Below are 23,931 nucleotides of genomic sequence, written 5' to 3'. Positions count from 1 at the left end.
ATTCTAGCCTCTTAGTTAAAAAGTAACAAATATCTGCTGTCAACAGATATTATCCAGTCTCATCAAACACTGCTTGAATAGTAGAATAGTCTATTTTTGGCCGTCTTCACATAGTTTCCTGGTTAAATGTCCCAAGCAGCAATGCGTTCCTGTAATCTGTTTCACATATTTGCACATATTTAGCGGACAGGCATTTGGTCAGGGGTGTAAATCAAAGTGGCGGTAACAGGATTCTGCGTGCCATCAGCACGTTGCGCTCCTAATCACCAGGGCTCAGTAAAAGATGGTGAGGCAGCCTATAACACTGCCCAGGGGAACCAATAAAACACTGGTTTGGTGCTCAGCCAGTTCTGCAGCCTGCTAGGGGTTTAATGCTTGAGGCACTTAGTCATACAGCACCATGCTTGTTTTTTTAGTTGTTTTTTTTTTTAAGGACTTAACTGAAAATTTCTTCTTGTCAGTTTTCATAAAAGATGCGCTCTTTAATTTTCTTGTAGCTCACTTCACTGTTATTCTCCTCGAATCCTCTTTTCCGTCTCATTTGGTCCTCTGAATATGTGGCTGCACAGAGTCAACCAGACTGTCCCCACCCTGTAGTGAAGCAGATGTTAACAATTACATCTGCTTCATCTTTTTGGTCTTCATTCGTCTTTTATTTATTTATTTTCTTGCCTCCATGATACGTGGTAACCTTTAAAGTCTCTATTTCATGTTTAACTTTGACCAAACACTGTATTTAACTGTAGATCTTAGCTAACACAGGATTAACTGTTTGGCATAATTATCCAAAATAGAAATATGACAATTTAAAGTAAAATTAACATGATTGTGAGGACAGTGGGTGTTCCATAGCACACAGACAGCTGTATGAGAAACACTTTTGTCTCAAAGGCACATAATACCACAGTCTCTAGTTTGGGTTCCTGGGTTTTTTGATGCTATGGCGAGGCTTCTGTCCATCGATTCGCAAATCACAAGAATTACTATTCCTTCTAGTATTGGTTAGATTTTAGTGAAACTTGCGCACACTGATGTGCTTAAGATCGAGGTGTAGGTCTTGTAATATGATGCAGATGATATATGGCAACTCATTTTACATTTTAGGCCGCATATAGCCCACTTAAATCTTGTGTGGGTCGAATCAGTGAAGGTCCCCTTCCTCTAGGTGGCCTTGTGTTTCTAAATATCACGTTACTTTGGACCTTTGACGTCTTCTTCAAGTTCAAACGTTCATAAAATGCCTTTTTTCTTAAAACACTTGTTTTAAATTCATCTGCCTGTCTTTGTATTGGCAACTTTTAGGAAGTGATCGTCTTATAAGGAAATTCTAAATATCACATCCAAACATTTTGTCACATTTGACCTCTGATCTCACTTTTACATTTACATCTGCCTTTCTTTCAAATTGATCTTTCTGTGTTAACGTCTCGGTTCCTTGTTCGTCTTCGGTGCTGGTCCTCATGTCAGTATTAGTTCTCTTCATTATTTCCCATTTTTACTTTGAATTCTGGGTTTTCTTTCATGTCTTGCATTAGTTTTGCTTTCTGTCGGTTTGATTGCTTTGATTTACTTTCACCTGTGTTGGTTATGTCCACCTGTGTCTCGGCCTCCTCCTGTCTACTCCCTAATCAGCACATTTTGTGTATACGTGTGTCATTTGTCTTTTGTGTCCCCTTAGGTTGATCTTTTTGCTGCTTGACCTCCTCTTGGACTCTTTCCATCTTTTGTTTCTTTACCGCCACCCATTAAAGCCTTGTTTTATTTCTTATTCTGCCTGCTTGAGTCCTTGCGACACAAAAATGTTATCAGAAAGGCTAAACTGAGTGTAAACTGTCTTCTACCTTCCTTTCTTCTTACTGACCTCAGTTTTCATGAGTTGAATGGGTCTTAATAATACACGTACATTCCCGTAAATATCAGTGTTTAATGTCAATTACATTTTAAGGGCCAGTTCCTTTATTCCTAAAGAAAGCTAAAAGGGATTAGAGTTGGATATTTGTTGGCTTGTTTGGCTTATTATATGTTGTTTGTGCTTGCTTTGCTGTAATTATAGGTTTGTTCTGCATGTGCAACAACAGTTATTTTTCTTGTGGAAAATTACCCCCTTTGCTTTTTTCCCATTTTTCTTGCTCACTACACTCTTGTCTAGTGTAGGCTTATTGAATATATATAATATAATGATCAGGTTAATTTTGTTATACTACATAAAGCACAAAGATGATGAGATATTTACACCAAATGCTGTAAGACCCTTTAAACCCATCTCCACATTTGTCCTGGACAAACAGACCCCCACTAGGACCCGAGCATAGACAGACCACATAACCTTTGTCGTTTCTCTTCCTTTGTTTGTCTCTATAATGCACTCCTGCTTTTCTTCTTCTTCTCTTTTTCCTCTGCTGCAAAAACGTTTCTGCCCCTCTCTGAGCCTGGTTCTCACGAAGGTCTCTTCCTGTTAAAAGGGAGTTTTTCCTTCCCACCATTGCCAAGTCCTTGCTCATAGTGGACCAGCTACTGTGAATTGGTGCTTATAATATCATTGAACTGAAGTGAAACTACAAAGGCCTAACCTTCATTGTCACGTCTGCAGATCTTTGCCAACACACAAACGTGTGCCTCGGTTTGAGGTGTTCATGTTTTGTTGTTCACAGCATGCCTGTGGCTTTTTACTTTTAGGAGCTTTTTGGGACAAAAAAACCCAAGAAAAGCATCCTTGGAGCAAACACGGGACAACAATGAGTGAGAATGAGAGCATGGTAACCACAAAATGACATTTCACTTATTCACTCATTCCACGTGTTGTCAGCCGGCACAACAAAATGCTGTCTTTTAAACAAACAAAGCTAGCTTTATGATCTCTCTTTTTTTTTTCTTTTGGCTCCAAAAACAGTGTCCATCAAATTTTAGAGAGTAACACTGATGGCACATTTTGTAACCAAACAATGCAGCTATGCACATTTGCTAAACCATTTGTCATAATTTTCAAGATTTTTCCCTGTGACAAATCTCTGGTCACACAAAGTGTGAATATTAATTTGCTTTTCTCTGGCTATTCCTTCAACGTTATTTTGTTACACAAGTGTTTCAGGAATGCCTAACATCTGTTACTTTTTGAAATTTTGAAAAGCACAAAAGCTGCATTACTTTCCTAGGACAGCGTGGGAATGATTAGTCGTTAATTTTCCATCCTCTGTCTCATTGAGAGGTTGAGGAGATTATGTCCTTCTTTAGTGTTTAGTGTATGTGCATAAATATTTGCAACTCTGTACATTTGCGTTTTGTGCACATGCACGCCATCCTCCTCTGTCCACAACTACATGTCTTCCCGTCACACATAAATGCGCTTTGACGGGAGTGTATGTGTGGGCTGCCTAGAGACAGGCTGGGACCTCCTCTTAAGGCTTGAGCTGCCTTTCTTCCCACAGCACCCGGCAGGAGGATGTCCATGGGAAGTATAGTGCCGTGCAGAGGGGAAGAAACCTGGAAAAGAAGAGGGAGTACCTCAGAACATGCATGGTTAATTAGTGGCTGCTATGGGAACTTGAAAGGGACAGAGAAATATGGTCAACACAGCGTGCAGCAAAGAAGCAGAAGTTGTCACTATTTGTGTAAGTGCAAACACATAATGCTAACATTAGATACACCATATCAGATAAAAGTGAAGTGTCGTCTGTTTCCACCCATCCTCTCTTGCGAGGTCTAAACATTATATGTCAGTGTGTTCCTCATAAAGCTGTCTTCCTTAGAGGAACCTTTCACACATAAATTATTATTGTGTGTTGTGCCGTCCATCGTTGGTTAATCAGGCCCAGTATGGCTCAAGGAACAGTGCGTATCCTGAATTTTACTTATTGTTTAGGGTTTTAAAAAAGGGCTTGGGTGGTTACACAAAATATATTTTTACCCTTTCTCATGTTTTTGTTTTTGCTTTTTTTTGGGGGGGGGGGGGGGGGGGGGGATTAAAAAGCTGTGCTACTAAATCTTGCCTTTGGGAACACAGACAGGATGTCATAAAGAAAATTTAAAAATGGCTCCTGTTTTTCATATATTTATTATTTTGTTTTTAATACTTTTTATGATTGTGATTTGGGGCTTTTTCTCATTTCCATATGGTCTGGTTATTCCCTTTTGGTCTCGTTGGAGCTAGTTATGTCAACATAAAAAGCCCTCAACACAAAGACCTCAAGAATCCCAACACTGAACTTTTAGTGATTGCAGGAGCTGTTTGTTTCACACAGAGGAGGGCGAGACAGCAAATACACGGAGACCTACAGAGGTCAGACCATAGTTCACTTTGAGGTTTACTAGTCTGTTGACTTTGTGCACGCTAGCACTTCTCATTAAGGAGCGAGACAGAAATGGCAGACAGCACAGCTGGTTCATTCCTGCCTTAGAGCTGGACAAACCATTAGAGCGCATTTTATTGTAGAAAGGATAAAAACAATCTTGGCTTTACTAACGTACATTATCAAGCTGATTGAGAACATGCTTCCTTTAGCATCTGTGTGGTTTGTATTTTTATAGGTATTATTTACCCTTCAAGGTCTTTGGTGCCGTGTCAGCTTGTGGTATCTTGCATTTGTAGACAGTGCACTTGTTACTAGTTATCTGTTCCCTTGAGTTAAAATTGAGGGATTTTTGCAGGGGCTGAGGGTTAAGAGCCAAGGTAGAGAGACTGAGTGGCCTGTATATAAAAAGATAGACATCCACTGTGAGTCTTGCTTTAAAGGATTGATCTCAGCATTTTGGCTTCTGTCATCTAAAATGGGACCCAGAGGTGGCCATATTTAGATATTTTAAATATGAATATTTTACTGTGAGTCTGTGTGGATTTCCTCATTTGCTCACTTTGCTCACTTTTAGACACAGTCTCAAAATACCGATTAGAGGAACTGCAGGTTTTCAGTTACGCAGCAGCTTAGTTTTTCTTTCCTGGAGGTTGCTTCTTAGGATTTAGAGGGACCTGTCCCTGGGTTAGTCTAAGACAGTAAGATTTTTGTTTATCCTAAAATGTAGTATTTCCTTCTTTATTTGTTTAGGTTGGGTTTTTTTTATTAGTTTTTTTGTATATCTGTGTCTTTCTTCTTTAGAGACTAGAGGGTTTTTTTATTGCCTTACACTGCAATTCCCCTTCAGCTCTACCAAGCATATTAGCAAGTTTGAACTTGATTTGATTCCCTGGTTTGTAACTTCGTTAGGCAAGCTGTTATTGTTCTCATTAGACACTTTATTCATTACAGCTGATGGCTGTTTTCAGTTGGCAGTTAAAGAGCCAAATACTTTCCTCGGAGTTTGGTGGAGACCTAAAAGAAAGCAAAGGGGGTGGTGAATATTTGATCTTTTTTGGCATTTGACATTAATCACGACTCTTATCACTAGCTGATAACATCACCCTGTGTGTGTTGTAATTAGAGAAGTGTTTGCTAAGCTAGCCACGTCAACTTAAAAGCTAGTTTGTCAGTGTTGTGTTAATAGTGTCTTATGTTACAAAAACAATCCATTAACCCAGGTTTAAAAAAATGATATAATATGCAAATGTGCACATAAACACTTCCCTTCAACTCCAACTGTCTGTCCTGCATTCCTTCTGTGCTCACTTCCTTCTACCTCTCAGACAGATTTTCAGCTTGCGCATTGGTATGCCAGGTATTGAGTAGCAACAGCATGCCTGTGGTTAAGTGCAGGAATGACTGAAGCTTAGCTATATTATGTTCACTATGACAATTGCAGGATTGGTACTATGGCAGAAACTCTTTCAGAATGCAGAGAGCAGCAAAGGTCTGATCAGGTCATCCTGGTGCTTGCACATGCATAATTTCCACTAAAAGATGGTGTTTAAGCATCTTAATTTGTTTTTTGTTTTTGCAATATTGACTTTGCTTACATCTAATTATTCCAGCTTCTGATTTAACAACTTGCTTTGTTAGATTTTTCTTTTCAAATAAATACATTGTGAGAAAACATCAATGTTTAATATCTCCACAGACTAAAAGTCCACCCCTCTGATTCATAGCGGGTCAAATCCCGTAAAGTCCACCGAGCACAGAGAGAGGGTTTGTCAGTATTATTCTTTCACCTCCTCTTCTTCTGTTTAATGCCTTTCACAGTACTGGGTAAATCTTTCAGTGTTGTACCCTACATTTTTTATTATCCCACCATCTTTCCATGCCCAGATGCAAACTGTGTGGTCTTACCTTCGCGCTGTGTTTCTAAACTACTGCGGCAGCGTTGCTACACACTCTCTCAGCCACTGAGTCTGAAGCCCTTGTTGCATTTTTTTTTGTTGTTGCTATTCTTTGACCAGGCAGTCACATGAGTAATTTAGCTAAAAATGACCTGACTAGTTAAATAAAAGACTAAAAACAAACACGCACGCACAGATAACAGGTGTTCGCTCAGCTGCGACGCTGATACCATCAAGAGATGGATGCAAAGGACTCGACATTGAGAAAAGGTCAAGAGGTTGATTAAATGAAAAGAGAGAGCCAGGCTCACGTCCCCGTGGCTGTCGGGTTTTAGAAGAAGGGCCCAAGCCGCAACTGTTATTTTGGATTTTGTTTCTGTTCACTTCATGACAATCCGGCCACCTTCGTGTTTGCAGGGCCCATCTGAGTCTGATTCAGTGCAACTTGAGCACCACTTAGCTTTATCCTCTGGAAGAATATGCATGTGCTGTGTTAACAAATTGCTCAAAGCTGCTTTGTCATGTAGCGGATGGAAACGAGCCCCACTGTTCCTTTTACCACAAACTGTTATGTTTATACATCTCATTAAACTTTTTTTGTGTGCGTGTTACTGGAAAACTATCCGTCAGTAATTGTTTCAGTGATTAGGTGGTCAAAAAATGTGGTTTCTCCGTTGACCAGACAGAGATGGTGGAACAAGAGAAGAAAAATGTGTTTTGATGTGTGCGGATGGGGGCAGAAATCGGAGCCGGTCTGCTCGTACCAGCAGCTCATCAAGGCTATTGAGTCAAGGCTATGGTGTCTTCTGTAACAATCTCTCGGGTTCTCTTTGGAGCGGGTATCGCTTCATTCTAACTCTCCCAGATGTTGCGTTATGAGCTCAAAGCATTCTTGGACACACACAAGTATGTGGACATGCATAACTATTGTGATTTACTACAAAAATGTGATAGCGATCTTATCTTTTACTTCTCTCTCTCGCTGACTCTCTGCTCTCCCTCCCTCAGTCTTTCGCCGTGTCTCATAATAAATCTGTTGTTCTGTGAGTTTTTTATAGTGTTTTACGGTGCTTATTCCTGCTTCTATCATTAAAGCAGAAGATTTAGTGTGGGCGTGCTGGACCTGCTAAAGGTAAAACACAGAATTTCGTCAGAGGGTCACGGTTAGTGCAGCCAAGCTAAGTCTTGAGGCTGTTAGACCGACCCCCAACGATGTGGTTAGGGATTTTTAAACCAAACCTTGTGTGTAAATTTTTCAGAAAAGATCACACTTGTCGTTTTGAAAACAATCCTTTTCTGTACTCCTGAATGTTTTTTTTTTCTTTTTAGAGATTTAGGATTGTTATCCAACAGGACTGGAATTTCTGCTTTTGAGATATGAGAGAGATTGGTGGCGGGAATAGAAGCGATAAAGGTGGTGATTCAGATTGAGCAGAAAGAGCAAGTATGGACACAGTCATATGAATGTGTGGGTGTGTGTGTGTGTGCATGATACAAAGACTCGGATCCACAACAGTTGTGTGCCAGAGACGGACAGAATGAGACTGATAAACTCGCTGATAATTCAAGAGTTGAAGACACCACAGAGTCAAAACATGTGAATGTGGATCCTTGAAAGGTGCTCCGCTCAACGCCTCAAGAATGTTTCGTCTTGTGAAGAAGGTTTGAAGAAGTTGTTTTAGGGTTTATGTTTCTCCCTTTATTTTTCTTCTTCCTTCTCTCGAGTTGACCCCTTTAACTCATCTGCACACAAGCACCTACTCGGGCTTGTAGGAAAAACAAATATTAAGCAGTCGTGTTTTGCGTACATAAATCACTGGCTTTTATGGTTTTAGCATTCCCAATAATGCAGACTTGGCCGGCCATGAGCGGGTGTCTCGCATACACTCAGACATATACACTAAGGTGAGTATGTTCTGGAGGTTTGAGTCAGCAGTTATGAGCTGTTCTTCCAGACCATTAGCCTTGAAGAAAATCAGAGATTTCCAAACTGTCGGCTGGGCTGCTGCTGTCAAGCACCAGAATGTCCTTCTGAGACTGACCACAGTCTGTTTAGCTGGACAATATTTTAACAGGGCTGTAAGTCCTTCATCAAGGCCATTATTGGTGGATTGTGTTTTTATATTAGACTTTACTGAGCGCTGCAGTGTGTGTAGCGTAAACCAGCAACAGTTCGGGGCACATGTGGTCTTTCCACACCAGGAAAAATAGATTAGAGTGGACCTACGTCGCCAGTGTGATTCCTGTTTGAAATGTACATTTCAGCTATGGCTCTGGTATGCAGAATAATTACTGTGCACTGCGTGATGTCGATGGGTGATTGCAAGCATGCCATTCTAATTATCTGGTTTTATTTTCAAAACCAGAAGATATTTTCATTTCTTTTCATTTTTGAGTCAGAAAATAGCAAAAACGAAGTGGATTTACAAAGACACCGATACAGATTATATGCAGCTTGCCTTGTGTTACCTGCTGAGATATACCGTAGTTTTGTAAATATCATTTGTTTTAGTTGTATTCTATTCATTTTGGCTAATTATTATTAATCTCTGTGTGTTTTTTCTATCACACAACATGAATCGCGACAGGTTTAGAGGAAGGCTGCCTCTCCCCGAGCCTGGCTCTACGGGACGTTTCTTCCTGCGTTGTGCTTGCTCACAGGGGATCGTCTGATTGTTGGGGTTTTCTCTGTTTTCTTTGTAGTATTGTAGGATCTTTATCTTACCTTAAAAAGGCACCTTGTGCTTTGAGACTGATAAATAACACTGAATTTGATAATTCAGTGAGTGTAATTATTTCTTCAGATAATTTTTAGCTTTGAAACTAAAGCAAGTCTCCACATTTCCTTGTTTCAGTGTATTTGTTGATCGAATAATGTCTTTCAGATATTACTATTGTCCAATAATCTATCAACTTCAAGTCAAGAGTGCAAAACAGTTCCACACTTCCTCTTTAACATGTGTACTGTATTTTGTGTTTAGCGTTTAAATTACAACCATGACAAGAGCAGGAGTTTTCTCAGGTAACCTAACAGCAGAGAGGGTCATAGCGGTCGTGACCCTCACCCTTTTGCTGTCTGTCTTATGTGCCACGTCCTCTCCTCTCTGCTCTGCTCTGAGGCAGTCACAACTACCAACTGGTTCCCAGGCCCTGAGCGACAGGTCACGCTATGGTCGTCTAGCCTGGGCCCTTGATGCTGAACCCCGAGGTTAACGCGGAATACATCCTTTCAGGGGCGCTGCGATCATCATCTCACCTACTGCACCTACCAGCTTTTTAGAGATGTAGAGACACAACACACAAACATGTCTCGGTAATGAAAGTAGCTATTTATTTCCTCTAGCACGCTAGTCTTAATTCCTAAAGTGTGTTTCATGCAAATGAGCATTTTAAGTATTTGTGTTTCCCATTAGTGCATCCTTATTTCTCCCTCATGCCCACCCACATCCTACAACAAGCCCATTCCCACTGAGCACTGACAATCAAGAGGCTGAGCCCTCCCACCAGTTTATGACCAGTGACCTGACTGTTTTATAACTGAGCAAGTCTGGACCAGTTTTCCACACATTTGTGTGTTTTTGTGCTGACATGAGCATCTGTCATTTTTCAGATAGTATTTTTTTTTAATTTATCTTAGAAAAGCATCTGTATGCGTTTCATCATTTTAGTGTACATATCTGTTCAGCCCGATTAAGCCCCCTCGTCCTTAATCGGCCCTTCGTCCCCTCCAGTGAAAATAAAGATTGGGCTTTTCATTCTTCATGTCAACATTATGTAAAGCAGATGTAATGCCGATCATGTGGTCATGCAGCATTCTGTTAAGTTGCCTCGAGATGTGTTGAAGCTGCGTTGCAATGGGCTATTTTTCTGCACGTGTTTGGTGTTTTGCAGAGATGCGTTATGTGGCGGCAGCAATATTAGTAGCAGTGTTGCAGGTCTTGCTGTTTCTGCCTGCGGAAATGGATTAAGTGAGCGATTGGCCGCACCGATTTGGGTAGCCTGTGTCGGTATGAAGATAATTTGGAATGCTAATGAAGCGTTATTCTGTTTCTTGAGGACACGAAGAAAAATACTGTGGAAGCTTCTGCATTTTTTTCCATTTGGCAACTTTGCGTGTGGTTATATGTGGAATTGGATGGTGGGTGTCATAAGGGTCACTGCAGACCTGTTGACATCGGATTCAGTGAGTTTAATTAAATCGTGGTCCATGTACGTGTGTGTGTGTGTGTGTGTGTGTGTGTGTGTGTGTGTGTTGGTCCAGAGGATGGGGGCCCGATGGAGAAAGCAGAGAGCAGGCGCTTGGCAGCCCATCTGAGGGGTTCGTCACTGGGGCTCACACACGGCCACAGCTGGCCTCTCCACTGACAATCCTGGCTTTTCTCCCCCTCTCAGGAACGCACTGCGTCAACTCTAATTCCTTTCTAATGAACTGGCTACTGAAGGTAGCTAGGCAGGCAGACCCGGCACACTTATTAAAAGCACATAGTGGAAACTAAACACATACTCAGTGGAAAAAATATGTCACACTTTTGTACATTTCAGTTTTCAGCAGGATGTCTGTGCAGCTTGGCTCAAGCACCCGTTGAGAAACTTCAAACTCATAATGTCTTTGAACCTGCAGTCAGCTCAAGCAGAGCTGTATCTTTAGATTTTAAACCATATGAGAACCTACCGTTTGTCTCATTGTGAAGTTTTTTATCGCCTACAATTGAGCCACAAAGACTCCTTTGTCTGATATGATCTGATGATCCGTGCGGTTTACACTTATTCACTGGTTCAGTTCAATTTTCTAGTCCAAATAAAGATAGTATCTCCATATACCATACCTTATGCATGGAACAATGATGTACATGTCTTTGGGAGGTCTGAAAATACTTCTGGAAATCACAAACAAACCAGATTAACCAGAATAATCAAGCCACAAATAGATTTTAGAGTAAATAGCATTGATTTTTAAATTACAACTGTACTTTTCAACATGCATAAAGAGTCAAAGATGTTAATGGCTGCAGACATGACTGTAGAATGCACTATCCAATCAAAGTGTGCTGGAAGATGCCACTCTGACACAAATCACCTACCTAAGCCTATTTTTCTAATGCTGCAACGTTAATTTGTATCGTCCCTGTTGTATAAATAAATAAAATGCAAATATAAAACATTGTTACAGCCTGTCGTGGTAGCTTCCTTGCAGTTGCCTCTTTCAGTTGACAGAGTGCATCACTGGATCATGAAAAAGAGATGAATCTTCAAAGATGAGTCCACTCCTTGATGGATCAGATCAGTTTTGATGGCCTGATGGGAGACTTACACAGAGATAGTAACGTGGTTTTAATGCTGTGGTCTATCGGTGCAGTGCTGTATTTAGTATAAGAAGGTCGGAGCTGAAACTTTGGTTTCCTCTTGTGGGAATGAGATAAATTTGGACAGTTTTACGTGAGGACAGTTGAATGTATTTCAGTTAAAGGCTAGTACAACTATGATACAGAGTGAGTCGAGTGGCCTCACTGTGACCCTTTGCTTTTACTTCTGTGGTGCAGCCTGTGGATCCTCTGTTGCTGCTAATGGAAACTGCTAAGCACATTGAGACAACACAAAGCGCATAGGTTTGATTGCTGTGTCAGTTTACAAAGGTGACAGAGTTCATCAGCTTTGATGTATTGTTTATTTGCCTGCGTCTGGCACCCTTGATGGATCGTGATGCTATAGTTTGAAAGCATTTGTCTGTTCCAAAGCTTTTGTTGACTTTTTAGGTGATCTTTTCCATGATTATCCATTTTCACTTGGATTATCTCCTATGAAAAGTATTCCCTTTTCTTTAATTTCACATACTTCGTTAGCAGTACATTATAAACCAACCTCGAATTTTCCATCCTGGAGACAAGCTTACAGCTTCTGTGAATCCCATTTAATATCAGTGGATTATTCCACTCCAGTCCCTTCATTATCGAGGTAATGTTAGCACCCGCAGCGCAAGTGTGCATAAAACCATTAGCTGTGTCCAACTCATTTACACAAAAGTAATAACACTAGAACAGGAAGGTTGTGCCCTTTCACAGAAAGCAATAAAGAGAGGAAGAGGGCAAGGTTATCAGGAGAACAAGTAGATATTCTGCCGGTCATATGAACTGTCTTCATCAGATAGTGAAAATAACTGAAAAGCATGTGCTTATATGGTCACACTTTTAGATGGGAGATACAGCTCTTAGTTACAGCCAGATGGTTATCACACCAGATATTTTTACAAATCAATTTTATACTACAGTACATATGCCACATTATTAATCTACTTTATGTCTGTACATGTGAGAACAGATAGAATAAAGTCAAAAGTACAATTAAAACCTAGTTGAAGGTTTTACGGTCATTACAGCTGTAACTTTACAGCCATACAAGCGATGGTATCTATTTTGCTCTATGTGAAACTCAGAACAATATCAGATGTCATGAACCTTTTCCCAGATATTCATAGTGACCAGGGGACAACTAATGTAGAATCGCTGATCCATCGAGGACAAGACAAGATGATAGTTTATTAAATTTAAATGAAATTTGTAGATTGTTTCGGTGGAGTTTAATAAACTGCTTGCTATCTAAAATATAACGGGACACCAGAGTATATTCTCGAGCATCTTTAATCTCTTTTCAACTTTAATCTCAGCCAAACAGATTTACTCAGGAACAAATAAAATACTAAAAAAGCCAAACAATAACATTTTTAAGTTATCTAAGTGACTCATATATCATGTTTAACCTGAGTAGCGAAAGACGGCGGTGGGTTTGAAGACGATTTGCGGGGAGTCCGGTGTTCTCACGGGCTCTAGTTAGCCTTGCCCCCGGCTCGCTATCGAGCTAGTGGGTAAAGAAAACGTCGGAGCGCTTTTGAAAATATTTGGTGTCTTGATAAACTGAGCAGATATTTGAGGTTTACACAGCTACATTCTTGCCTAAACGTTTATTTTGTGACCCAGAAAGAATAATGAGAGTAATATTAAAACTAACTAGCTGCCGCCATTGTTGTAAACTGCGCTATGAATTCTGGGAGACAGCTTCTTCTTCTTCGGGGTTTAACGGCAGCTGGCATCCTTGTACATGCAGTGCTGCCATCTTCTGTTTCAGTCCGTTATTACACTCTTAAATCCTACTACTTATTCCTGCGTCTTTTGGGATCTTACAAAGCTTCAAACGACGCGTCGACTATTAAATTAGTCGTCGACGATTTTCATAGTCGACGTAATCGTGACTAGTCGACTAATCGTGGCAGCCCTAAATGCTACCCAGAAAGAGGAGGCCTTTGAGGAATATGAAGCCAGCTCAGTTTTTGACATTCAAAGCTCTGAATGTGACTGCCTTTTGTTCTGGGGAGGCCAGTCCATGACTGATAGGGTTCCATTGTGTGTTTTTCTATCCAGGCATGCTTTCACTGCATGAGCGGTGTGTTTGGGATCATTGTCATGCTGAAAAATGAAGCTGTTGTCTATCAGATGGTTTCCAGATGGTACTGAGTGATGGATTAAAAATCTGATGGTACATTTCTGCGTTCATATTTCCATCAATATTGACAAGATTCCCAAACCTACTGGCTAAAATATAGCCCCAAACCATGTCAGAGTCTCCACCGTGTTTTACAGATGGCTGTAGACACTCACTGTTGTATTCAAAATTTGAATACATCGCTTTATAAGATATGTTGACACTGATTTTCAGTCGTTCTTGTATAATTTGGCATGACTCAGTCCTTTCTCCCCATTTCCCTTCCTTAAGAATGGCTTCTTGACAGCCACACTTCAGTGAAAAGTAGTTGGATCAACAGATCCATCTCTCAGATTTGCTGGGGAGACCACGTTCATGCTTCAAAATCAGTGATTCAAAACTGCTAAAATGTGCTCTGACCTATCCCAAGAGTCTTTGTGGCCAAATAGTCCGATAGATAGCTGACCAGCAGGATTGCAGTGAATCAGTCAGATACAGATGGACAAGCTGAAGCTTTCAGTCTGTAGAGGCAGGTGGGCTGATAAAGTGGGCTGATTGAGGGTGAAGGGTCTGTTGATCTGTGAACTCAGAGATAGCGCTGCACCCATCACTCCCACTGACGGGGATGACATAACCAGGACACTGATAAAGAAGATGGGAGTAGGGCGGATGGTGTGAATAAAAGGCAGGTTATATTGTATACAAACATTACAGTGGACACTCTCCACTGCTGTGACTCAAGATAAAGTCAAAATGGCTTTTTTCTGGTGGAACTTGGTGAACTCTGAGTGTTCTCGTCATGAAAAGTAGTATTTTATAGGTCTAGCACATGGTTACAAGCATACAGCATCCTCTACAATTAGCCTCTCACTTCAAGTGAAGAAGAATACTTAAACAAGGACAAAAGGAGAACCCTTTTATAGAAGGATTAACAGCAGCGAGAGGGCGAATTTCAATAAAATAGTTAATAGTTCGAGTGTTTGTCCATCCAGTCTGAATAAGACTACAACAACTGAGCTGGTTTCATATTCCTCAAAGGCATCCTCTTTCTGGCTAGCTCTTACCTGTCATCTGGAGCTTATTGAGCTGTCTACTGTGTGTGTGTTTTTGTGCACGTGTGTGTTTATAGCAGTAAGGTTAGCCAAGCTTTAAGGCCGTGATCTCACACGACAGAGAAAGGTCCCTTTGAGTGATACAGATCTGGTCGTAGCTCAACCCATAACATTATACCTCCACAGGCTGCTTCCATTAGCTCCACCTATACTCTTTATACTGTAACAGTACTGTGTGTGTCTGATAGCATCAGTGTGACTGGATGTGCCTGCACACTCACAAGCATTGTGTGGGTGTGCATTTTCATATTTCCGAAGAACATACGGTACAAGAACATGCACCTCAGTGTGCTACTGAAAGGACTGTGTGTGTGTGTGTGTGTGTGTGTGTGTGTGTGTGTGTGTGTGTGTGTGTGTGTGTGTGTGTGTGTGTGTGTGTGTGTGTGTGTGTGTTTTTGGCGTGCACAAGATTTGGGAAGTGCATATAATTGGGCACCTGCAGCTAAAGTTGGAAAGAAACTTCAGGGTTGATGGAGTTCAACCAAGCAAAAATGTCCAGTCACTGAACATTAAGAATGGGCACAGCAATCAATTCACACACACACACACACACACACACACACACACACACACACACACACACACACACACACACACACACACACACACACACAATTTCTGCACTTGTCTTTCATCCACATGTCTGCTTGTCTGGCCCTCCATTAGCCAGTTATTCCAATAAAATACACTATCTCATACATTATCAAATGACAGCACATTCTCACAATAATACTATACCTGTGCTGATTCTGACTCACACACTCGCACACACAGACTCACTCACACAGATGCAGGCTGGGGTAATATACCCATCATATCTGCTGGTGATGAAGGCTGCTGTCATGGGGCAGAAGGTTGTTTTATGATGGTTCATTTGGGCCTGCGTGAGGCAGCAGTGTGAGGCGATGGCAGACGAGACAGGAGGCGTGCTCTCTGTGCTCTGCTTTGTGTAAACTCTGACAGGAGCAGAGTCCCAGTGACAGACTGAAGCCAGGGGGATTTGGGAGCACCGGGCGGCTCGTTGCAAATCATTGCAAGAGTTTGAAAGGTGTTAAGATGTTAGTGGGTGTAGATGCGACTGAGAAGAGTCTGGCAAAAGTTAAATCTTTCAAGGCGGGGTTGCTGAATTGTCATGTTTTCCAGCTGATATTATAATAACTCGTAATAAGTTTTCTCGTTTGGTTTTCTCTTTTTCTTTCTCTTCTGCAGTATTATTTGATGGCTAATTAGTGCATGTGGTTTTAACTTGGAAGCACACACCCAGCACTGGAAAGGTCTTATGTCTGGATTAGCATGTCTGGCTGCGTTCACTGCTACACTCGCACCTCTCCTGAATGAGCCCTGTAATTGTTTTCCTTTCATTCATAATCAGCCTGTGTGATCAGGATCTGCATAACAAGCTCAGTCCTCGCACTTAGCCCGGTGTGAGTCTAACTGCACTGTGTCATTAATAATACATGTATGCATACATCATTAAGCTGCGTAATTAGCCTGTGTATCTTGTAAATCTGTGTGTGTAAATATGCACATGCATGCTTTGCGTGAGTTTTCCTGTGTGGGAAAATGCTCTTGTGGTGAGGTGGAGCATGAAATACGACAGTAAACACAGGCCGCTATCAGTGATAAAGCTCCGCTCCTGTTATGTGGATGTTTGACTTGTACTTTTACTGTGAGAACACCAGAGATAAGACCTCAGAAAAACTGAAGGCAATTTGGAGAAATAATTGGGGATTGTGGAGGACAAAGCGAGCTCACGGTTGTAAGCAAGGTTGTGTTTTTGAATGAGGAAGGCTTGAACGGGTGAGGGACAGGAGGACAGGCAGCGAGAGGGATGTGGGAATGGAGGTGTTTAGGGTCTCCCTGTGGAGCGTCTCGGATATGGGAACACGGAGTCGGCCTAATGAAGCGTGGCCGCCCCTCGCTGACTTAACAGGCCTGAGATACAGGCAGGGATGTTGGGGGAACAGAGAAGTCACAGGTCTGATACTCGTCCAGTTTTTGATACAGAAAGAAAGAAAGAGCATAAGAGGATGAGAAGAGCAGGGAACACTCGTTAAAAAAAAGACTTACACCTACTGAATAAACATTTAAGGAACAAAACATTAAAATGACAGTTACGTTGTTCTGGAGGGAGACGACTGATCTTAAAAGGTTTTAAAAGATTATGTTCCTTGATGTGCGCTGGGTCATTTCTGCCGTTGTGGCTTTTGCGAAGCAGCTGATATTTCAACAGGTTTAAGAGCTGAATACTTTGTATGGGAAGAAAATCATAGTGGACTCTTAGCTATTGACGTCATGGGGTTCAATGTTGGGACCGGCAATTTTGTGGTGCCATGGCGGTGCCAGCTTTTTGGCACAAGGAGCAATGCTTTTATTTATTGAATTTTTGCATGAAACTAGTTATAGATTAGAAAGTAGCAGCGCATCAGAGGAAATGGGTGAGTAATATAAAGTGGGTGTGTGATCACCTGTTTGATAGCACTGCAAACCAAGTTTCTTAGCTAAACTGTTAAAGTCTGTGGCCGTCAAACTCCATTCTCAAATTCATCCAAAATACATTCTTTCTCTGGAACCTCTCGCGCATGTACACACGATAAACCCTCGCGTGTCTCCGTTCCCTGTCACTTAAGATACCCAAACTAAGTCTGTCATTATGCTGTCATAGTTGAAGCATTACATCACCAGTCTGTCAGTCTCAGTTGGTGTGCAGGCAGCCAAGTGGCGTTCCCCTGGAATAGCACCATTACACAAAGTCTTCATCATAAACCAATCCTTCGGACTGCCTCTCCACTTCAATCAGACTATCCGTGGTCTGTAATGGGAAGCGGTTGGATCAGCCAGCACTCCCTGTCCTCTTGTCCCGTCTGTGACCGGCCCTGGAAGCTAAACTGGAAATGGAGATTTAAGAGCAGACACCGAGGTGGAGAACAGGAGATGTTTGTCAGCATTGCCAGTGTTTGCGCAAATGTTTCCTGTTTGGTCACCACATCCAATTGTCCTTTCCTTGCTGATTAAAATGGCTTGCTCAGTTTCCGCAGCCCTCAATCTTCTTCACTCAAATCATGAGAGAAGGCAGGTGACTGTGGGCTTGTTTTCAGCGTGCATGGGTGAAAGGTCAAGGTTGAACTAGAAAGTTTGAACAAAACATTAATGAAAAAGTGTTGATAATAAAAGCTGGATTTGGAGATTTAAAAAAATCTTTTTAATCTAACAAATCATAATGTTGATAAACTACGAAACTTGTTCCCAGTTCCAGTTCTCCTCCCCGCTCACCTCCAGTAATGTTTTGCATTTTTAAATAACATTTGGAATGTCTGGCATTTGCCTCATGGTCTCCTCTCCTCTCATTACTTATCGTCACAACCTTGTTGGTTTTAATGCAGTAACAAGTCATGTTATTATTAAATTTATTTTACCAGGAAGTCCCACTGAGAGCAAAACCTGGCCACAGTTACAACTATATAACAGAAGTGTCTCTAAAAAGTTGCAAATGCAACAAAAATATAAATTCACAATATAAAAAATACAAACGCATATTTTAAAAAAACTTCCAAATATTAAACAGCTTCTCAAAAGAAACATCTGCAAGAAAGTCTCCATCACTGCATTCCTTATTATGCTTTTAAATTCACCAACAAATTTAGGCTTTTCTGTAAATTATTCCATGTTCAACATGAATAGTGAGAAAATACTGGTTTCTCGGATCTCTCAGAGCCGTAGCTAGCCTCAGGACTCTACTGCCTCCTTTACCAAATAAATGGGCATACTACACCATCTAGTGGCAGCTCACTAATGCTTAAACCCAAAGAGGACTTGAGTGTATATAATTTTGAATGACAAGCCACTCTCTGCTGAGCCAAAGGCAGAGGATTGCCATAGCAGGTAGCTCCCCCTGCTTTGTTGTAGCAGAATCTTACGCCTTCCTGACCCAACCCTGAAAGGATTTGAACCAGCGCCCTTTCATTTACCAAGCAAATGTGTATATCATTTTGAATGTCAGCTTCTAATGTCTCTTTCTCTCTTGTCTCTTTTCTTTCAGGACACTGATCCCACTATTTGATGAGGACACAGGTCTGCTTCTACTGGCTGGCATGGTAAAAATATATGCTTGAATATTAAATTTGTTGTTATTGGTTATGTTTTTAAATATCAGCTGGAATGACCACACCATTAACATCACCTCTCTGATTCTTATGCAGGGAAACACTGGGATCGATTGCTTTGAAGTCTCTTCCTCCGAGCCTTTCCTCTCTCAAGGTGAAGCTCTGTTTGTTATCTGTCTGTACAGATGTCACAACCAGTCGTCTTTCCTAGTATCCTGATCCATCTCTTCTTCTAATTCTCACATCCATAGTCAGCCACTGTCTGACGGATACCTCAACAAAAGGCGTTGCCCTGGTCCCCAAGCTTGCCTTGGATGTGATGTCCTGCGAAGTTGTGCGTGTGCTTCAGCTGACAGACAGCTGCATCCTGCCGATCAGCTATCAGGTCCCTCGCAAGGTGTGTAGATGCACAGCAATACTTACAGCTCGCAAATAAAGGTGATGGACTTATTTTAAGTTCTCCGTGTTCATTTTTTGTCTTCCAGAATTCAGGTCACGAGTTTCATGACGACCTTTACCCATACACGGTGGGCACAACCCCAGCCATGTCTGCTGAGGAGTGGTGGAAGGGAGGGAACAAGCAGGTACGTGATCCCTATTTTCAAAAAGCTTAATCCAGTCTTCACGCTGCACAGGAAGCTCAAGCTGTTCGTTTTATTGTAGGTGGAGAGAATTAGCCTGCACCCAGACAAACGTCCCAAACAAAAGGCAGCACCAGCAAAACAGACACCTGCAAAAAAGGAAGTGGCCAGTGGAGGGAGCAAGGAGGTGAGATGCACAATTATTCAAAAGATGGGCAAAATCTCCCAATTTAAACTTGATTTTCTTTTTAAAATACCAGTGGATTGAGGATAGTAATCCCATCTCTCTTCCCCACAGGATCAAGCTCGCGACTGCTCTACCTCCAGCAGTCCTTTGAGCACTCCCAGCAGCAGCGCCGCACCATCTCGCTCTCCTTCCTCCACCTCCGGCCTCTCCTCAGGCTTTGTTCCCAGCCCCAGTCCCAGCCAGACTGCCAAGGCTTTCCAAAACCTGATGGGTAAAAACAAATTAAAAAACACAAACGCACACTCTTAATTTCTCCTTACCCATGTTGGCGTTTTATCTTTCTTTACACAGTAAGCTGTTAATATTGAATTATTGTTATTTTTTTATTCAGGGCCAACTTCCAAGTTCCGTCATATCCAGGGAACAGTCATGCACCGGGACACGCACATCACCAACATTCGTGGCCTCAACCTGACCACACCTGGCGAGTGTGACGGTTTCTGTGTCAACCGCCAACGTGTGGCAGTGCCCCTCGCCATCTCCGGGGGACAGATTGCCGTATTTGAGGTACAGCAGCAGAAGAAAAATAGAGGGATGTTGTTTAATAAAACTGCAGATCCCGTTTTCCCCTGTAGTTAGTTATATTGAGAAATTAGACATTTGTGTGCTGTATCTATGTGTGTGAGTATTTTTAATCCTTTCCTCAGCGCTCCCAGCCTGGCAAACTTCCAGATACAGCCCTGCCCACCATCCAAAACTCTGTCAATGTGGCTGACTTTGCTTGGGACCCCTTTGACACACATAGACTTGCTGTCGGTGAGTGCATATGCACTTTAGGGTAAATTGGAAGTGTCTCAGTATGTATTTAACCTGCTTGTCTCTCTCTCTGTGCATGCTAGCTGGTGATGATGCTAAGATCCGGGTTTGGCAAGTACCAGAAGGCGGGTTGAAAGAGACCCTAACTGAACCTAAGATCATCATGCAAGGTAGAGTTTTATTTATTGCAAGTTAGAAGGTATGCAGATGTTTGTACTGCGTGTTCCCTTGCAATACACTTTGCATTCCCTCCAATCTGTAGTTTACAGAAAAAGAGAGATGATCTGAGAGTGCGTGTGGTGCATTTCTCTACTGAAAAGGCAGAACTTTAGCCAAACTGCCACTGACTGCGAGCAGTCAGTTAGTAGAGAGCCTGGTGAAGGAGGTCCTAACTGCAGTCATACCAGTTATTTTGTGCTTTGGTTACATTGTGATGTTATCGACGGTACCTGAGATTGCATCAAAGTTAAAGTGAGGACATTTAAGTTTGAGTTTCAAAAGTAGTTCAAAAAGAAATTCGCACCACGCTCCTTAACAACATTACAGACAATACTGACTTCTGAGGCGACACTTTGCAGGCCACACAGAGAAAATCTACTCCATCACGTTCCACCCTCTGGCCAGTGGACTCCTGGTTTCTTCATCATATGATCTCACAGTCAGACTGTGGAACCTAGAGACCGGAAAACAAGTCAAAGTTCTCGATGGACACCAGGACCAGGTGAGTGATCAAGAAGTACATGAGGTTAAATACAGAAACACTTTGTGATTTCATTCTGTGTTTAAGAAGCCAAAGAAAATGATGCCGTATGTGCAGACTGTCTGCACCTATTTGGATATCTGGATCAGTTTCCATACAATGTCCTGATGAAAACCTGATCATCTTAAAATTCCTGATTTCTTCTTCATCTTCTCTTGTGCTCCTCTTTGTGGATCTCATCAGGTGTTTGGCATGGCGTGGAGCCCAGATGGGAAGCTTCTGGCTACAGTTTGCAAGGATGGGAAAGTTCGTATCTACGATCCTCGCAAATCCACTTCACCTGTGCAGGTGTGTATCACCAACTTTCTAGAAATGATTTGTGTTTTGTGAAAATAGGACAAATCCACACATCTGAGCCTCGTTTTTGAATTCTAGTACACTAAGAAACAGACTCCTACAACATATCGACTTGTTGTGCTCATTTCCAGCTCTATATTTGATATTCTTGGGCTCTACTACAGTAGTTTCACATGATTTACAGCTCAAAGAAATGCTTGCATGTATTTTCACCAGGTGCTCAGATTTCCTTAAAGCCATTAAGTCGTTAAGTCTGCCTATCTGGGGACACCGACAGACACTTAAATGCTAATTTCGCTCTTCTTTCAGGAGGGCCCGGGGCCTGAGGGCCACAGGGGAGCTCGTGTGGTGTGGGTCTGTGATGGCAAGTACTTGCTGGTGTCTGGATTTGACAGGTACTGCAAATGTCAGAGAGTTTTTAAGCAGGCAGGTTGTTGGAGCACCAACGAGAAAGTCACAGGAGAACTTGTCTACTCACTCTTTTCCTTCTTCTACAGTCGCAGTGAGAGAGGACTGTACCTGTACTCTGCTAGCTCCCTGTCCTCTGGGGCCGTATCCAGTGTTCCTGTAAACGTCTCCCCTTCCACACTGATCCCATACTATGACCCCGACACCAGTGTCGTCATCCTAACTGGAAAAGTGAGCACACAAACAGAAATATTTACTCTCCATAGCCATTGTTCCATGAAATAAGATTTAACCTGACTGTGTTTCTTTGTCAGGGTGACACCAGAGTGTACATTTATGAGATCGTCCCTGAAGATCCATATTTTATTGAGTGCAGCAGTTTCAATTCTCCCGAACCACATAAGGTGTCACAATCGCTCCCTTTATGTTTCATTCATTGTTTTCCGCTTCTTTTTAAGTTAACTGGATATCGTTGAACTAAATCAAAATGTTTCCTGTTTGCAGGGTTTGGCCTTTCTGCCTAAGACTGAGTGCAATGTTCGCGATGTGGAGGTAGCTGTTGGACTGATGCTCACCAAGACAACCATAGAGCCAGTGGCCTTCAAAGTGCCAAGGGTCAAGGTGAGCCAACTGCATCACCTTGTGGCCAACTTGGAACATTACATGCTTTCCCCTCCTGATGCTTTTTCTAAAAAGTAACTGTAGCTCTTATTAGACGCTGTATACCTAATTGTGTATGGCTTTTTTGTGTCTCCAGAAAGAGTTTTTCCAGGATGATGTGTACTCAGACACAGCGGTGTGGTGGGAACCAGCACTTACTGGCTCTGCCTGGCTCTCCGGCTCCAACGACCAACACAAAAAGATCAGCTTGAAGCCTAAAGACATGACGCCAGGTGCAGGCAACGACACAAAACATATACACACATGCCCTTATCTAGCATGCCTGTCACTCCAAATCAAGATTCTTACATCTACAGTCTGCGTGTCAGCACTAGACATGTCTTGGTATGTTTATTCCCCATCCTCTAGTGAGTGAGGCCCCCAAAGAGGCTCCAGTGAGGAAATACCTTCCCTCATCTGTTTACCTGGAGGAAAAAACTGATGAACAGAAGAAAGACGAGGTGAAAAGAAGCTCAAATACTGTATACTTTTATTTCGAATAGATCTCCAAAGTTTAAGTATTTAATACTTATTCAGTACGTAATAAATTATTAATAAATGTGTGTGTGATCCAGCTTCTGAATGCCATGGTGGCTAAGCTGGGAAATATGGATGACCCACTACCACAAGAGTCCTATGAGGGGGTGGATGAAGATGAGTGGGTAAGTGAATGTGATCAAAATATGAATGTGTGACTTTGATGTTTCTTTCTTTCTGAATAAATACTGATTGGTTCAAAAATGCTGATGTTGAACTAACAGGAACACATTTAATCAGTCAGTCAACCTCAAGGAGCATCAATCTCTGCAGTTAGGAAGCGTAAACCACTGTTTCACTTGTTTTGGCTCAAATTAAAGTGACAACAGGTGCACTGTGCAACATTGTGTAACACACCCTCAACACTGGAAACTGTGCTGAGAGGCACGGCAAACAATCGGGAGAAGCCGGACAACCTGAGCAACCTGAACGAGCTGCAGGTGCCGTCTTGTGTTACCAGTAATGACAGCGCAAAACTTGAGAAAAATCAGTCAGGAGTTGATAAGGAGAGCACCGTGGTGTGTCGGCACCACCTGCAAAACCATTCCCTTTTAGGCCACTATAACTCTCATCTGATTGAGCATGTGTGGGTCAAAAGGCTGCAGAGGCCTGCGTGTCATTTTCTGTCATTCCTTCCTATCCACTCTCTACTGTCCTGTGCAATAAAGGCTAAAAATGATAAAAACATCCCCTTTTTAAGGATGTCTTGTTGTTTTCTCTCCAGCGCACCTGTTTTCACTTTAATTTGCACCAAAGCAGATGCGATGCACAATGAGTCACAATAGTTTATGCATCCTAACTGGATAGATTGCT

General features: G+C 41.9%; 1 protein-coding gene across 2 annotated transcripts in view; it reads left to right on the top strand.

Moving 5' to 3' along the window:
• The window catches only part of coro7 (coronin 7), a 105,570-nt gene that overhangs the window by 80,604 nt on the left and 1,035 nt on the right, over positions 1-23,931 (top strand). For both annotated transcript variants that reach the window (XM_085403984.1, XM_085403983.1), the window contains exons 10-27: positions 18,809-18,863; positions 18,969-19,026; positions 19,124-19,269; positions 19,358-19,456; positions 19,536-19,640; positions 19,752-19,911; positions 20,032-20,207; positions 20,348-20,456; positions 20,540-20,626; positions 21,035-21,177; positions 21,400-21,504; positions 21,823-21,908; positions 22,011-22,152; positions 22,236-22,325; positions 22,426-22,542; positions 22,679-22,814; positions 22,951-23,042; positions 23,157-23,243. In XM_085403984.1, the coding sequence (XP_085260110.1) occupies positions 18,809-18,863; positions 18,969-19,026; positions 19,124-19,269; positions 19,358-19,456; positions 19,536-19,640; positions 19,752-19,911; positions 20,032-20,207; positions 20,348-20,456; positions 20,540-20,626; positions 21,035-21,177; positions 21,400-21,504; positions 21,823-21,908; positions 22,011-22,152; positions 22,236-22,325; positions 22,426-22,542; positions 22,679-22,814; positions 22,951-23,042; positions 23,157-23,243 (1,993 nt within the window). The remainder of the gene's footprint in view (positions 1-18,808; positions 18,864-18,968; positions 19,027-19,123; positions 19,270-19,357; positions 19,457-19,535; positions 19,641-19,751; positions 19,912-20,031; positions 20,208-20,347; positions 20,457-20,539; positions 20,627-21,034; positions 21,178-21,399; positions 21,505-21,822; positions 21,909-22,010; positions 22,153-22,235; positions 22,326-22,425; positions 22,543-22,678; positions 22,815-22,950; positions 23,043-23,156; positions 23,244-23,931) is intronic.

Source organism: Rhamphochromis longiceps, linkage group LG4, assembly GCF_057381845.1.
Source record: "Rhamphochromis longiceps isolate RC_006_pf linkage group LG4, R_longiceps_female_GT1.1, whole genome shotgun sequence".
Lineage (NCBI taxonomy): Eukaryota > Metazoa > Chordata > Actinopteri > Cichliformes > Cichlidae > Rhamphochromis > Rhamphochromis longiceps.
This window is presented reverse-complemented; position numbering and strand designations above follow the sequence as displayed.